The sequence below is a fragment of the Vanacampus margaritifer genome, chromosome 4, assembly GCF_051991255.1.
Source record: "Vanacampus margaritifer isolate UIUO_Vmar chromosome 4, RoL_Vmar_1.0, whole genome shotgun sequence".
In the NCBI taxonomy this organism is placed as follows: domain Eukaryota; kingdom Metazoa; phylum Chordata; class Actinopteri; order Syngnathiformes; family Syngnathidae; genus Vanacampus; species Vanacampus margaritifer.
In genome coordinates, this window is record NC_135435.1 from 31,578,208 (window position 1) to 31,592,233 (window position 14,026).

Genomic DNA, 14,026 nt, shown 5'->3' on the forward strand with positions numbered 1-14,026 from the left:
TGAAGTGTCGCCGCTAATGAGATCTGAGCGTAAACATTCAGCTTTCGCAAGTGGAAACACACCAACATCTTTTATGCATGCAAATTCTCCGCCCAGAAATGTTTTTCCCCCCTTTCAAAAAAAAAGAAAAGAAAAAGATAGCAAAATAAAAAAGTCTGATTTAAATGTAGTCGGCAGCTCCCGGCGTCATTAGCAGACGTTATCACTGACACTTAACGCTTTACAGCCTCGTTATCGCGTCGCCTTACTTTGTGAGGGAAAAAGGCAGACGATGCGCTTAAGGACTCCTACGCTTAAAATTAGAAGAGAAGAACGAATCATGAGACGGTCGCTATGTTGCAGGAGAAAAAGAAACAAAAAATTGGCATTAGGTGTTTATTTTGAGAGTAAACATGCTGCCGTAAACAGAGTGAGAATAGTCACAATTGTGCATCTGATGCTTGTGTGTGTTTTCTTTGCATGCAGATCTAAGAAAAAGACAAACTCGGAAATTGTGTACAAAAGCTACCACGGAGAATTAGGGCCATGTATAAATATATATTTTTTTAGAGGGCGGGGGCAATATTCGGAGCAAAAAAACTCGCAAATTTGCGAGTTTATAAAGTGGCAGATTTGCAAGAAAAACACAGAAACTTACAAGAAATACAAAAAGCGTAGCTATAGTCTAATCATGTGAGGATTTGTTGGTGGTTAATGGGACACTGTTTATAAAATGAAACGGCAGGATGGAGACGGATTCATTCTTAATTGAAACTTTACTCGTCATTCGCCGCAGCCAGAGCGACAACACTTCCTGATCCCCTATCAGCTGACTAACACGAACCAATCAGAAGCTAGCATACTTTAGGTCAATGCAAGTGAAAGACGCAGAGCAGCAGATTCAACACATCAACTTAGATACTAACTTAGATAAAAAATAAATAAATGTATGAACATGTAAATAATAATTCTGGAAAGATAAATGTACAAGTAAATATACATTTTAACAAATTAACTTAAATGCTTGATCCTTCGCAAAGTGAAGCAGGCGTCTTTGTCGCGGGCCAGTGGCCGTACACAACGCTTCAAAGAGCGATTGCTTAACATCAGATGGTTAATCTATGCTAAAGCAATTACTATCTTCTTATTTGGAAACCCGACCAAAAAGGATTGGCACAAACAGTCAAGTAGTATGATACGTGTATTTCTCTGAAGTTTTTTTTTTCACTCGCATAGTTTTTTTCTCGGAATATTGTCCCCGTCCTCTAAAAAATATGCATACGTGGCCCTAATATGCCGTCGTACAGTATATATATATATATATATATATATATATATATATATATATATATATATATATATACATATATATATACACATATATATATACATATATATATACACATATATATATATATATATATATATATATACACACACACATATATATATACACATATATATATACATATATATATACACATATATATATATATATATATATATATATACACACACACATATATATATATATACATATATATATATACACTTACATATATATATATATATATATACATTTACATATATATATATATATACATATATATATATATATATATATATATATATATACACATACAGTATATACTACTACAATTTTTCAATGTTTTTTTTTACAACTAATCAATTGTCAATTTGGACACAAGGGAAACTGCTTCCCGATAATGAAAACGCTCGGCGGGCCATCTTTGGCCCACGCCTGGTATGCAGCTATCGAGCGGCTAGTAAAGCAAAGAGAACACTTAGCGCCGCCGCTTCATCTGGCTCAGCGCGGGTCAAGACGGAGACGGGACGAGAGCCGCGGAGGAGTCGGATGAAAAGGCACAATGAAGGAGGCCGGAGGCGGGAAAAAGACGCGCATGAGTGGATCACACGGCGGACACATTAAAAGCAAAGAGGCGGAAATGTTGCTTATTAGCTCTCACAGCCAGCGGGCGGCCCCGGCTACAGCGCCTTTGAAGGCGGCGCACGCGGACCGTGGGGAGGAAGGCGAAGACGACAAGGACCAAGAGGACGTGGAGAATGAGAAAGAGGAGGAGGAAAGGGAGAAGGATGATGGGGACAAGTAGAGGGAGAAAGTAGAGGATGAGGCCAGAGAAGAATATGATGAGGAGGAGACGGAGGACGAGATAAAGGGGCATGATGAGGCGAAAGGGGATGATTGGGAGAAAAGGAGGAGAGGATGAGGAGATCAAGAAGGAAAAAGACAATGAAGAGGAAGACCAGGAGGACAAGGAAAACAAGTATGACAAGGGAGAAGGGAGGAAGAGTGGGAGGATGATGACTATTAGGACGACGTGGAAGACAATGAGCATGAGGTGGACGAGGAGAACGAGGGGAAGGAGACAAAGAGGAGGAGAGGGGGGATGAGGAGGAAGGAAAGTGTTGGAGGAAAATTTAAATGTTGGAAGATGATGAGAAGCATAAGGAAAGAGTAGGAGGAGAAGGAAGATCAGGACGAGAAGGACAGGGAGGACACGACAAGGAAACGAGCATGATGAGGGAAGTATTGGGAAGATGAGGAGAAAGAAAATGAGGATGATGATGAGGACGATGAGGAGCACCAGGTGGACGAGAAGAACAAGTTGGGAAGGAAAGCGTTAGGAGCAGGAAGAGGAGAACCAGGGGACAAAGAAAATGATGATGAGGAAGATGAGGAACACGAGGTGGACGAGGAGAACACAGGAAACAAGGAAGTACGAGGAAGCCTGGGATGCGATCTGACCAAAAAGAATCCAGATGAAAACATCCGTGTTTACTTTTAACGAGTCCACAGTGGCAGAACAAGTTGGTTGCAGTCCATTTGTGAGTGGCGCGAGTGGCTCACACCTCAAAGAGAATCCATAAGCAACTTGAAACCCTCCCCAAAAACACTTTTCACATGAAGAAAAGGTCCATTTGCCTACTTTTTATGTGTTAGCATAGCAACTGTTAGCACGTTCGCATTTGACCAATTCTCCATTAAAATGCTTTATGCCAGAGTACCCACTGTTATGTTACATAATTAGCATAACCATTGTTAGCATCTTACTGTTGTTTTAGCATAGTCAATGTTAGCATGCACACAATTAGCATGTTAGCATTCAACCTATGTCAAACTGACTTCAACACATTAGCATGCAACGTTCCAAAATGAACAATGCACTTTTAGCACTGTTAGCATGCTACGTTTAGCTCACCTGCATTCGTGCACTCGCCACAGGTCCACGCAGGTGAAGGGGGGGCTGCACTGGTTCCTCCTGCAGGAGTCGGAGGGGCACCCCGTGGTGAGGCCTTGCGCGCTGATCTGCGACACACCTTCCCGTGTGCTCTGGCTGTCCATAGGCAGGTGGCGGCCGTTCAGCCGCAAGTCCCTCATGCAGCCTGCAGGGGGCGCACAATTCGTTATGCAAGGATGTCAGTCAAGTGTGTGGAGGGTTACGGTGATGTGTGTTTGTGTGCGTTTGGCTTTGCTACATTGTGGGGCCAATACGCACATGTTTTTTCAGGTTTAACTACCATTGTGGGGACCGACTTGAAATTGTGGGGACATTTTGCTGGTCCCCACAAGTCCAGACCTCTTCGTGAGGGGCAAGACTTGGTTTTAGAGTTTAGGTTTGAGTTGGGTTATGGTTGAGGTTACGGTAAGGAATGTGGGGTAGGCAATCATTTTGTCATGGTTGGGGTTAAGAAATGCAACAAAACAATTGTGTTTGTGATCAAAGGCAGCTTTCACTCAGAAGCTCTTATTTACTGCATCCTGTCAACGCGTCTGCTGTGCAAGAAATACATTTAAGACAACTCTGTTTCTTCAGCATATCTTGAAGTATCGAGAGAAAATATTGAAGTCAAACGTGTTTCTACAGATGAGTCCGAGACGACGTGTTTACCAGGAAACATGAGAGGGAAACTTGAGAATTTTGCAGGGGGAAAAAAATGCTCTCTAGCTGCGTTTCATCCTGGAAAGCCTAAATGCTAACTTTAGACGTCTGAGATGTGTTTTTTTTTTCTTTTACTCGTGAAGCTGCAAAAAAAGTAGGCGCAATCTTGTGTCATTTGTTTGCACCGGAGAACTACTGGGAGACTTTGAAAATGCTGAGTAGGAGGATGCATGCGGAAAATGTGCCGCTCTCTTGTTGTGTTGTTCCATTAAAACTCTGCTGGTGTGTGAGATCTGCAAAGCTGGCTTTTTGCAGCCGATGAATTTCACACACAGTTTCCTCTGCAGCTTTGACCAGCCTGCTGTGACGACTTTGTGTGCTTTGTTTACATTTCCCTCCCTCGTAATTTCTCGCATGTAAATGAACGCCGAGCGTACGAGGAGCATAAGCCCAAACACTCTTTTATCTGCGCCAACAGTTTTACTCCTGTTTTAGCCACATAAATACTGTCAGGGGAAAAAATATATATATATTTTTTTGCCCTCTACTTATGATCTTAGTCCCAAGAAATGGCCTTTTTAAGGCATTTGCCATAAACAGAATTTACAAAAATCATCCTCTGAAGCCTACAAAAAAGAGGCGGTCATGTAAAACAGGAAGTAAGTCTGCCATTTTTTTTTTTCTAAGTCATTGACTGTCTGCCATTGATGAGTATACGTGTCAATGAGGGTTTTTGACGGGGACAGGCAGGGAAGAGTCGGAAGCTGTTCCTCTGTAAATTCCAAGCTTGGAAGCAACTTTACTGATGCACAACCACCAGTGGATGGCACTGACGCACCAATTTAGGTACGAGTGAAACATACCTTTGTTCTATTATTGATTATAAAGGGACAGTGAAGACTATCACTTCTCTCAGTTAAGTAGGTTTGGTGTATATATAATCATTAAACACAATATAGTGTGTGTATAAAAAAAAAAAAAAGTTAAACTATTCTATGTCTGGCATTGAATGTTATTTTTCAGGAGTCTTGTGAAATTTGAGAGATTTTTTGTTCAATTGATACAAAATTCAAAGGACACATTGTCAGTGTTGGGCGAAACATGACTCAACCATGATGAACACATTATGAAACAAACAGGAAGTCTGCCATTTTGTCCATCCAGCAGCGTCAATATCATGAATCCAACCCAAGTGGGCGCTGTTGCACGGACTTACCCTGGAAGCTCTTGTTCAGGGCCGAGGGGAAGGCGCTGCCCAGCATGACCAGTGTGGGGTCGATGACGATCTCCCGGCTGCGTCCCGGCGCCCCCGTGACCTCCCGCTGGCCGCCGCCGCCGTCCAGCCGCAGCGTCATCTCGTTGTCGTGGCGCTCCAGCGACACCTGGTGCCACTCGCCGTTGTCCAGGCGATACGTGGGCACGCTCAGGTTGTGGTCGCCGTCGCCGAGGTTGTAGAACACGCCCAGCAGGCCCTGAAGAATCTGATTGGACAACAAATCGTTACCATCAAAATCGACGTCAGTCCAAATCTGGGCTGCCGTTCTATTCTGAACCCAGTTTTATTTGTAATCCTAATCCTGATTTGAAACCAATGTTGAACACCCTAAAAAGTGAAGACCTAATCCAGTCTTTAAATCCTTTCATAATCTTGAAAATGTAACCCTGTCTTAAAACCCTCATAAGAAACTCTCACCTATTTCCAATCCCTGATTTGAAACAACATCCCTTGTTTGAAACCCAAACTCTGGCTTGAAACAATGGTTTGAAACCCTCATAGTGTCTTAACGATTACATTAATTTGAAATCCAAATCTATGCTTGAAACCGCAAATAAAACCACAATTAAAACTGCTTGGAAATCTTCACCCCGTCTTGAATCCCTAAATTGAAACCCAAACCGAGGTTTGAAATATTACCGGTAAAGCTTCCTCACTTCCTTTATCTGAAATCTTAAACTCTAAACCTTGACTTTGAAACATTACCCAGGTTTGAAATTCCAACCCTGTCTGAGAATCCAAATTTAAAACCTTTATCCAGTCTTGAACATCTAACCCTGACTTAAAGCCCTGATTTGGTATCCACGCAATGTCTTGAAACCCTACTTCGAAATCTTAAACATGATTTGAATTCCCGGTTTGGAAACGTAATGCAATTTTTTATTTTATTTAAAACATTCTTAAACGTAAATTCTGTATAGTACATTTTACTCTAAACTGAGTCTGTATTTGGTTCCACTCTAAACAGAGTAAAATTTACACTTGGAAGAGAGTAAAAAAAGAAAAGTCACTTCAAGTCAACTTCAGCTTGGGAGCCAATTTTCTCCGTGAGCCGCGCAGCTTCTGCTGTGTGTTAGCATAGCGCTCGTGTCAGCTGGAATCTTATTTTTTAAATATTTTACTCTCTTCCAAATGTAAAGTTTACTCTATTTAGACTGGGACCTTTGAGAGACAATGTTTTTAAATTAATTAATTTATTTATTTGTTAATTTTACTTTACAGTACTTACTTATTTTTTTACATTTTACATTCACTTCTCTTACTCGTAAATTTTACTCTATTTAGAGTTGTGCTTTCCAATACTTCATTTTGTGTGACAGTTTTGCCTCTTAAGTTGAGTACAATTCCAAATCGACGTGTGAAATATCACTCCGACTGCTCGGTGCTTCCGACAAGTCGCTTTGTGGCGCAGAGTGGACACAAACATTTGTTTCTCCTTCACACACTGACATCTTTGTAAAGCACACGCTCACACTGAAGCATGAAAAAGCGTCTGTCAGCTTTCATTTTGCAAAGGAAATACAATAAAATGAAAGAAGAGCAGTTGTTTTTTTGAGGACTGAACGCTTGTCCTCATTTCAAAGCGCTTCCTCCGTGCGTCCCGGTGTGCATAATTTCCTTCTCGTCTCCTCCTCCTCCTCTCGTCGTCTTTCTTGTCATCATCCTCTTCTGCGCCATCCACGCAAGCATGCAGCCAGATGACAGAGGAAGACATGAGAGGAGTTGGCGAGAGAGGAGTGGGCGGCCAACACAAAAACAGACAACGCCGCTTTGCCTCTTGATGGAGAGGAAGACGGACGGATGCGGCAGGTAGCCAAGCCGTAATGGCAGGCTGAACTGGTCGTCATGGATACCATTAAAACAGGACATCGCCCACAAATCGGCCTAAGTTGACCAAACTGACTGAACCGTTGCAGTTTTTGCAATAATACCCAACCACTTGGGTCATTTGCATAAAATGTGATCATTTATTTAAGAAAATATGATTTAGCACTGCAGCTATTTTCATAGCAGCCGCTACGATCACACTTAAAGTCCCATTTTCAAAAAGTTATTGATGATTTCAAATTGTTGGCATTGATAATAGGCCATTGTTATTGACCGAGAAAAATGGCAGCGGCCCAATGAAATAAAATTCTTGCATAACAGTAAAGACATAAACAGCTTTAGATTTGACATGGAAAACATTATAGGCAATAGGAGGAAAAATCACATGCAAAAAGAGAATCAGCATCTTCAGAAAATGAGGTGGTCAACAAAATAAGAATTGCAGTTTGTCCAAGATGAGATCAATGGCGGAGAGGCAACAACTTCAAACTTGGTTCAACATCTGAAGTTGCACAAAGAACGGTAAGTAAGCGAATGTCAGTTGTTTATCGGCCGCGTAGTTAATGAGACTCGCTGGTAACACATTTCAAACACGGTCCGACTCCTAAATAATATCATCTGCAATGTTATTAAAATGACTCGAAAGGACTTGAAACTCAAAGTGTAGGACTTGTGAATCGCTTGTCAGTCTTGACCTGGGACTTGACTCGGGGCTTACTTGTGACTTGCAAAACAATGACTTACTCACACCTGGAACAGACATTATGAAATGAAGATAAAGTCAAACTTTAATAAACTTTAATAAAGGCATCAAACCTGCGACCCACGCCGTTGCAGTCTTTGTTTGAAATGATTTACCAGGCCTTTACTGCAGCCTTTTTCAGTTCTCGTCTCTTTCTGGGTTTTTCTCCCTTCAGGAGGTCAAATGTGGGCTCTATTGGGTTAAGGTCTGATGATTGACTTTGTGTTGCTGTGTTGGCAGCGTGTTCTGGCTCACTGTCTTGTTGCACGGTGAAGCCTCAGCCAAAATAGTTTGGATGCATTTATCTGTAAATTGCCGGACAAAAGGATTTCGTAGACTTCTGAAGTCATTCTGCCGCTAGCATCATCAGTGACATCGTCAATAAAGACGAGTTTTCAGAAGCAGCCATGCAAGCCCAAGCCAGGATGACTCCAGTGGAATTCTGAAGGATGGTTGGTTGGATGGATGTTTCATTTTCATCGTTTCATCCGAAACCCAAATGTCTTCAGTGTACAACAAAAACAAAGGAATTATTCTGTTCCAATACTTTTCAAAGAGGGTGCGTGCGTCATCTCCAGCACTGTCTTGTCAAGAAGTTAACTTTGTCTTGTGTGCGACTTGCGCGGCTCTCCTTGAGCTTGATGCTGATGTTGCAGCTCCTCCATCGAGTCTCCTCCTTTCCCGTTGAGGCCTCCCTCGTGTTCGTTCCTCCTCACCGTCCGCGCTTCCGTCGTCTCAGTCATTCGGTCCCAAAGTCTCACCGCGGCTCATTTCCAGGCTCAGCCGTGAACTCATTAATTCTATTTACAATCCGCCGGGCCTCTGCTTTTAACCACCTGATTTTAGCCCCAATTAAAAGTGAGCAGAGCACAAGTTGGACTCCTGCCGCGGTCCTCCCCTGGCGTGAGCGCGTGTTTGCTTCTCATCTTGGAGGAGGCGGGAAAGAAGGTGTGGTTTAGTTGAGTAAACAGTCCCGCTGTGGGGCCATGTCAACCTAAATATGGAACTGCTTACTAACATGGCGTCAAGCCAGGGTCAGGGTTTCAAATTCGGGCTTCAAGCCAAGGTTCGGATGGCAATTTGTGCTTTCAAAATGGAGTTAGTGTTTCAAATGAGGGATTCAAGGCAGGGTTCGACTTACAGTAGGGTTTCAAGACAGGGCTGAGGGTTTCAAATAAAGGTTGGACTAGTCAAGATTAGGGTTTCAAAGTAAAGTTTTAAGATAAGCGTCGTAAAATAGTTTCCAACAAGGGTTGCGGTATCGGAAGTATCGTTTCAAAACAGGCTTCATTCCAAATGCCAGAAAATTGGCGACATGAAAACAAATTGATGTATGAAATACATACAAATATCTGAAGCAGACTGTAACGAATGGCAATAAAAGAAGTGACTTGAAAAAAAGGATGTGGAAGTGAGCAAAGGAAGAGTTCATGCTTTCCCGGTGACGTTGGAGAGGATTAAAAATTTCACGCTGTCAACAAGTGCAAATAAAAGAACAATTGAATCGTCTCGCAACAGGAAACTCCACGTGAAAAGATGAACGCGGTTTGATCAACACCTGTGGAGTGCAGACAAAACCAGCGGGAAAAATACCGGTTGATAAAGTCACAGATTAAAAAAAAATACATGAATAAATCTGTCAGATGTTTGAGTGTGAGCGGAGTGAGAAAACAAAACACAAACATTATGTGCATTCACCACTTTGGCAATAAAATGACAGTCCACGTGTTGTTTATACTTTGGATTTATGAAATTTTTCTATGATCTGCTGGATGTCTGGCATGGAGAATCGACAGAATCCACAGTATCACACCGGTTTCTTCTTATGAACTGTTTTCTCAATGTCAGAATTTCATCAAAATGGAAATAAAGACTTTTTTTTTTGTTCGTGAGTGCTGTTAAATACAAAACATAATGTGATCCAAATGAAAATGATGACGATAGCATGAACGGAGTTTGCGGCTCTGGTAAGCAGATTATGAATCTGTTGCAATACCCGGATTTCTTCTTTTAAACCTTTTTCCTTTATTTGATTTCATAATTCGTCAAGATGCATGTTTTAGCTCCAGGTTAAAATCTCAAGTACTGTTACAATAAATTTGAAAGTGATCAGAAAAAACTGTGATTTGATTTCAAACAATTCACTGAAACGGGTATGACGACAAAACGAATGAATTGAAATCAGTTTCTTCTTTCGCCTAGAATGGAATGAATCTCTCGAGTACTGTTGCAAACCAAACTACATTTTAACATGATTAATTAAAAAATGGAAAAGCCATTTCCCCTTTTCAAGACCAGCGCGTTAAGGAGCCGTTTGAAAGTCTTACCTCCAGTCTGAGATACTCGCTCTGCTCTCTGGAGCTCAGACTGAGCACGGTGCTGCTGTGCTTGCGGGTTCGAACAAGGACCTGCACCGACGTCCTACGGGCCGGCAATGGCGAGGCCAGCTGGTAGCGCACACGGCTGTGGCCGTCGAAGGAGTACTCGGGAATCTCTGCACAACAAACTGCACGTTATATGCCGGGAAGCAAAAAAACACAGCAAGGATGGAGATGTTGTGGATGTTGCTGATGATTTTGTTCCCCCAGGGTGAGTTCACACAACACCCGTCTCTCATCTCCAAATCGTGTGCAACTTCCACTTCACCTTTCATTCCGGCACGCTTAAGAGGCCAAAGCGTCCTGCTGGGAGGCAAAATCGCACACTTGGTGGTTTGTTTTTGTTTGCTGCGGCTTCATCTAAAAATGACTTTTTGCTTTTTTAACCTCCGCCAAGGGCAAAAGCGAGTGGAAAGAGGTTATGTGTTTTATATATATATATATACATATATATATATATTTTTTGTTGTTGTTGTTGCCTGAAATGTAGCTGCAACTCAAAAAATGACTTCTTCAAACGTTCACGATCTCGTCTCTCATCTCAGTTCTTCAGGATAACCGCCAGACGGCACAAATAGAAATAAAAAAACCTACAACTAACCAGATATATTTGGGATAAAATGATGCGGTCTTGTCTGCTTTAAGGTGTACTTGTACTACAATGTAAAAACACGCTAGTGATATGCTAGTGTTAGCTCATGAACCGAAAATGCTAATGTTAGGCTACATCTGGGAGGCTAACATAGGGTGACCAGAAGTCCCATTTTTCCTGGGACAGTCCCAGTCCCGTATTTTGAGTCCTTGGTCCCACATCCCAGCAGATATCGCCAACTTCATCATTTTGTCCCGATATTACGTCCCAATTTTTTCCCCAGGGGTATCACACAGCGTTCTAAGCGGTTTCTACGGTAAACCCATTAAATGGGAATTGAAGTGTTAAATTCCTTCCAATTTACTCCCAAATTCACGTTTGCATTCTCAATTGCATCTGGATGTAAACGGATATAGCACGCAGGTGTTGAACAGATGTAGAACTACTTCCTGCTTTCACATCTAAGAATCATGGGAAATGTAGCCCTACTGTCCACTGTGGTCGCCAGTCCGACACCGCAAGATGAGCTTTCTAAGGTTGGTTAATGGCGAATGCAATGTTTAGCGCTGTTAACCAAGATAGCATTTAGCATTACTTCGAGATTTCAAAATCGGTCTTGAGTAGCCTACTGGGCTTATGCTTGATGACATGACAAAAAATGTTCTACTCGTATGGAAGTATTTTAAGGCTATTGCCCGTGTCTAAGCATTTGGCCTTTTCAAAGGTCTGCACTCTAGTGAGCTTCCAGGATAGACAAGGTAATTAACAACACTCCACATCTATTTGTGGGGGGGAACAAACTAACAACCGGGTTTGAGTGTAGAATTCCGAGGAAAAGTTTTTTCATGTCTTGCTTTTTTGTCATTTTGTTTGATTTTCACACATTTGTTTCTTCCCTTTGGAGTTGTCATGCTGTGGATGTGTCCTGTTGTTTCATTTGTTTTGGATGTGACGCCTCGCACGTGTGATTTAGCGAGCGTTTGTCTGGCTGCCAGTTGTTGTTGTCAGCTCCTCCGCCAGCCTTTGTTTCATTCTGTGTGATGTATTACATCCATAACTTTGTGGGCCCTGTCGTTGATCATTGATTAGCGCTCAATCAATTCTGTTCCTGCTTTGACATAAAACACCGGCCCCTCAAACCTTGAAGAGAACAAAGCGACTCATTTGAGCTCAAATGTTTCATTCTAAATGAAGAAACACTAAGTGTTGGCTATCATCCTGAACAAGACAATTGCTGACATATTGAGCGTAAATTTACTGTAGTACCCACCAGTTTATTATTATTATTTTGTGTAGCCTACGGCATGCTCAACTTTTGCATTTTTTGAGGTCAATTATGCGACACTGTCCTTACCCTCTTCACACTGCTGCCCGCTGTACCCGGGCACACACTGGCAGCTGAAAGAGCCCCACTCGCCACGGCAGTGTCCGCGGCGTCCACAGGACGGGTAGCCCATGTTGACACAGCTGCCATCGGTGGTCTGGCAGCCCGGCGAGCTGGCCTGCGAGTCGGCCGGGGAGCTCAGATCGTACAGCTGCAGGACGCGCATGACAGGCACAAAGACAAGAAATAGAATGAGCAATGAAAAGCAATGCGGTGGATGAGGAAGCAAGACATCTCTCATCTCACTTTGCTGGAGTTCAGTGATGGGAGAAGCTGCTGGGAACTCAGACGGAATGATGAGAGGTCCGAAGGGGAGCCTTTAATACTACACTCCTTGAAGAACTCCCAAGTTCAACAATTCAAGGCCAGACATCGAACTTCACTTCAACACTTCCAAGCTCCCAAGAGTCTCGAGTTGGGAAGAGCGGCTTTATGAAGAACTTCACTCCAATCATTTTTTTACATGGCTATATCGGAGCACATGGCTACTGCTTCACAGTCGTAGATCTGGTGTTCAAATCTCATTTTTAGTCTGCCTCAAAATTTCAAATCAGTCTCTTATTAACCTCTCAAAGTCACCCCACAAAATCTTGGTTTTGACTCAGCTCAACCCTTCAAGCTGTGAAAGTCATGGTCTTGACTCAGTCTTAGTCTTAACCTGGTCTCAACCTCACAAAGTCAGGGATTTGACTCAAACTTGGCCCCACAAAGTCTTGGTCTTCACTTTCTTGGCTTCACCACATTGTCAATTGCTCCAAATGCTGGTCTCAACCTCTTAAAGTGTTTGTCTTTGCTTGATCTTGACTTGTTCACGACTGTGAAAGGTCATGGTCTTGACTAAACCCCTCTGAATCTTGCTCTTGATTCAGTCTCGACTTGACTCTGTGTAAAGCCCTCAAAGTAATGGACGGAACACCTGTAAGTCCTGGTCTTGACTGTGCCTTGGATCCTCCGTTATGGTCTTATCTCGTGTTGGTTGTGTCTCAACCCTCAAAGTCTTGGTCTTGACTTGGTCTAAACTACGGAAAATCTTTGTCTTGATTCATCTCGTCTTGACATGGTCTCCGCCCTTTATCTTTTTGCTCAGTTTTGGCTTGTTAACATTTTGACCCAGTCTTGGTCTCCAATCTATTTCAACCCCTACAAAAACCTGGTCTATTTGTCTCTAAGACAACCATCTGTTTTAGCCTTAATAGGAATAGCCAGAGGATTATCAACCCTTTAATCATGGTCTAGACTCATTCTTGATCTCAACTTGGTCTCAACTTCTAAAAAGTACCTATTGTCCTTTGGTCTGTACGGCAACCACCTGCTTTAGAGAACCGCCTTTGGTCTTGTTTTTGCATGGCTATAGATAGCCTCAAGTGAGTCAGAGTCTGCAGCTTCATTAAGTTGACATGCAAATCAGGTGCCGTGACATGTATTTAAATAAATAAATAAATGGGCACCAGTGAGAAAACAGATACAGCTTATTAAAACACAGACGACTGACGCATTGATCTTGCTTACATTACATCCACTTTCTATGCTTTATGTTCCCTGCTGCTCACTTTTTGATTTATGACTCAACATTTCCTTTCCTGCCTGCTGGGTTTCACGGATCAATGCCTAAGGAGTCCACAGTACGGCAGTCGACTGAAGGGACAAAAAAATAAAATAAAAAATTCGAACAACTAAACTGAACAGTTGAGGTCATACAAAATGTAGGAAAAAGGAATTAAAACAGGCCAATCATTTAGTAGGCCCACAATGGTCACATTTTGGCTTAGCTTTGTCTGAAGCCCTCAAAATGTCCAAGACTCTTGACTCTCAGTCATGGTCAAGACTCAGCTTGAACACTTAACAGTCTTGGTCTCGACTTGATGTCCACTCCTGAAAGTCTGGGTCTTGTCCAACCCCCTCAAAGTCTTCATCCTGACTTGGTC

The 14,026-nt window shown here is 42.4% G+C and overlaps 1 protein-coding gene across 3 annotated transcripts in view; it reads right to left on the minus strand.

Moving 5' to 3' along the window:
- LOC144050810 (neural-cadherin) overlaps nt 1-14,026 on the minus strand; it is a 219,107-nt gene that overhangs the window by 13,710 nt on the left and 191,371 nt on the right. For all 3 annotated transcript variants that reach the window (XM_077564419.1, XM_077564418.1, XM_077564421.1), the window contains exons 32-35: nt 12,072-12,252; nt 10,075-10,241; nt 5,119-5,383; nt 3,222-3,405 (exon numbers count right to left, since the gene is read on the minus strand). In XM_077564419.1, coding sequence (XP_077420545.1) covers nt 3,222-3,405; nt 5,119-5,383; nt 10,075-10,241; nt 12,072-12,252 — 797 coding nt within the window. The remainder of the gene's footprint in view (nt 1-3,221; nt 3,406-5,118; nt 5,384-10,074; nt 10,242-12,071; nt 12,253-14,026) is intronic.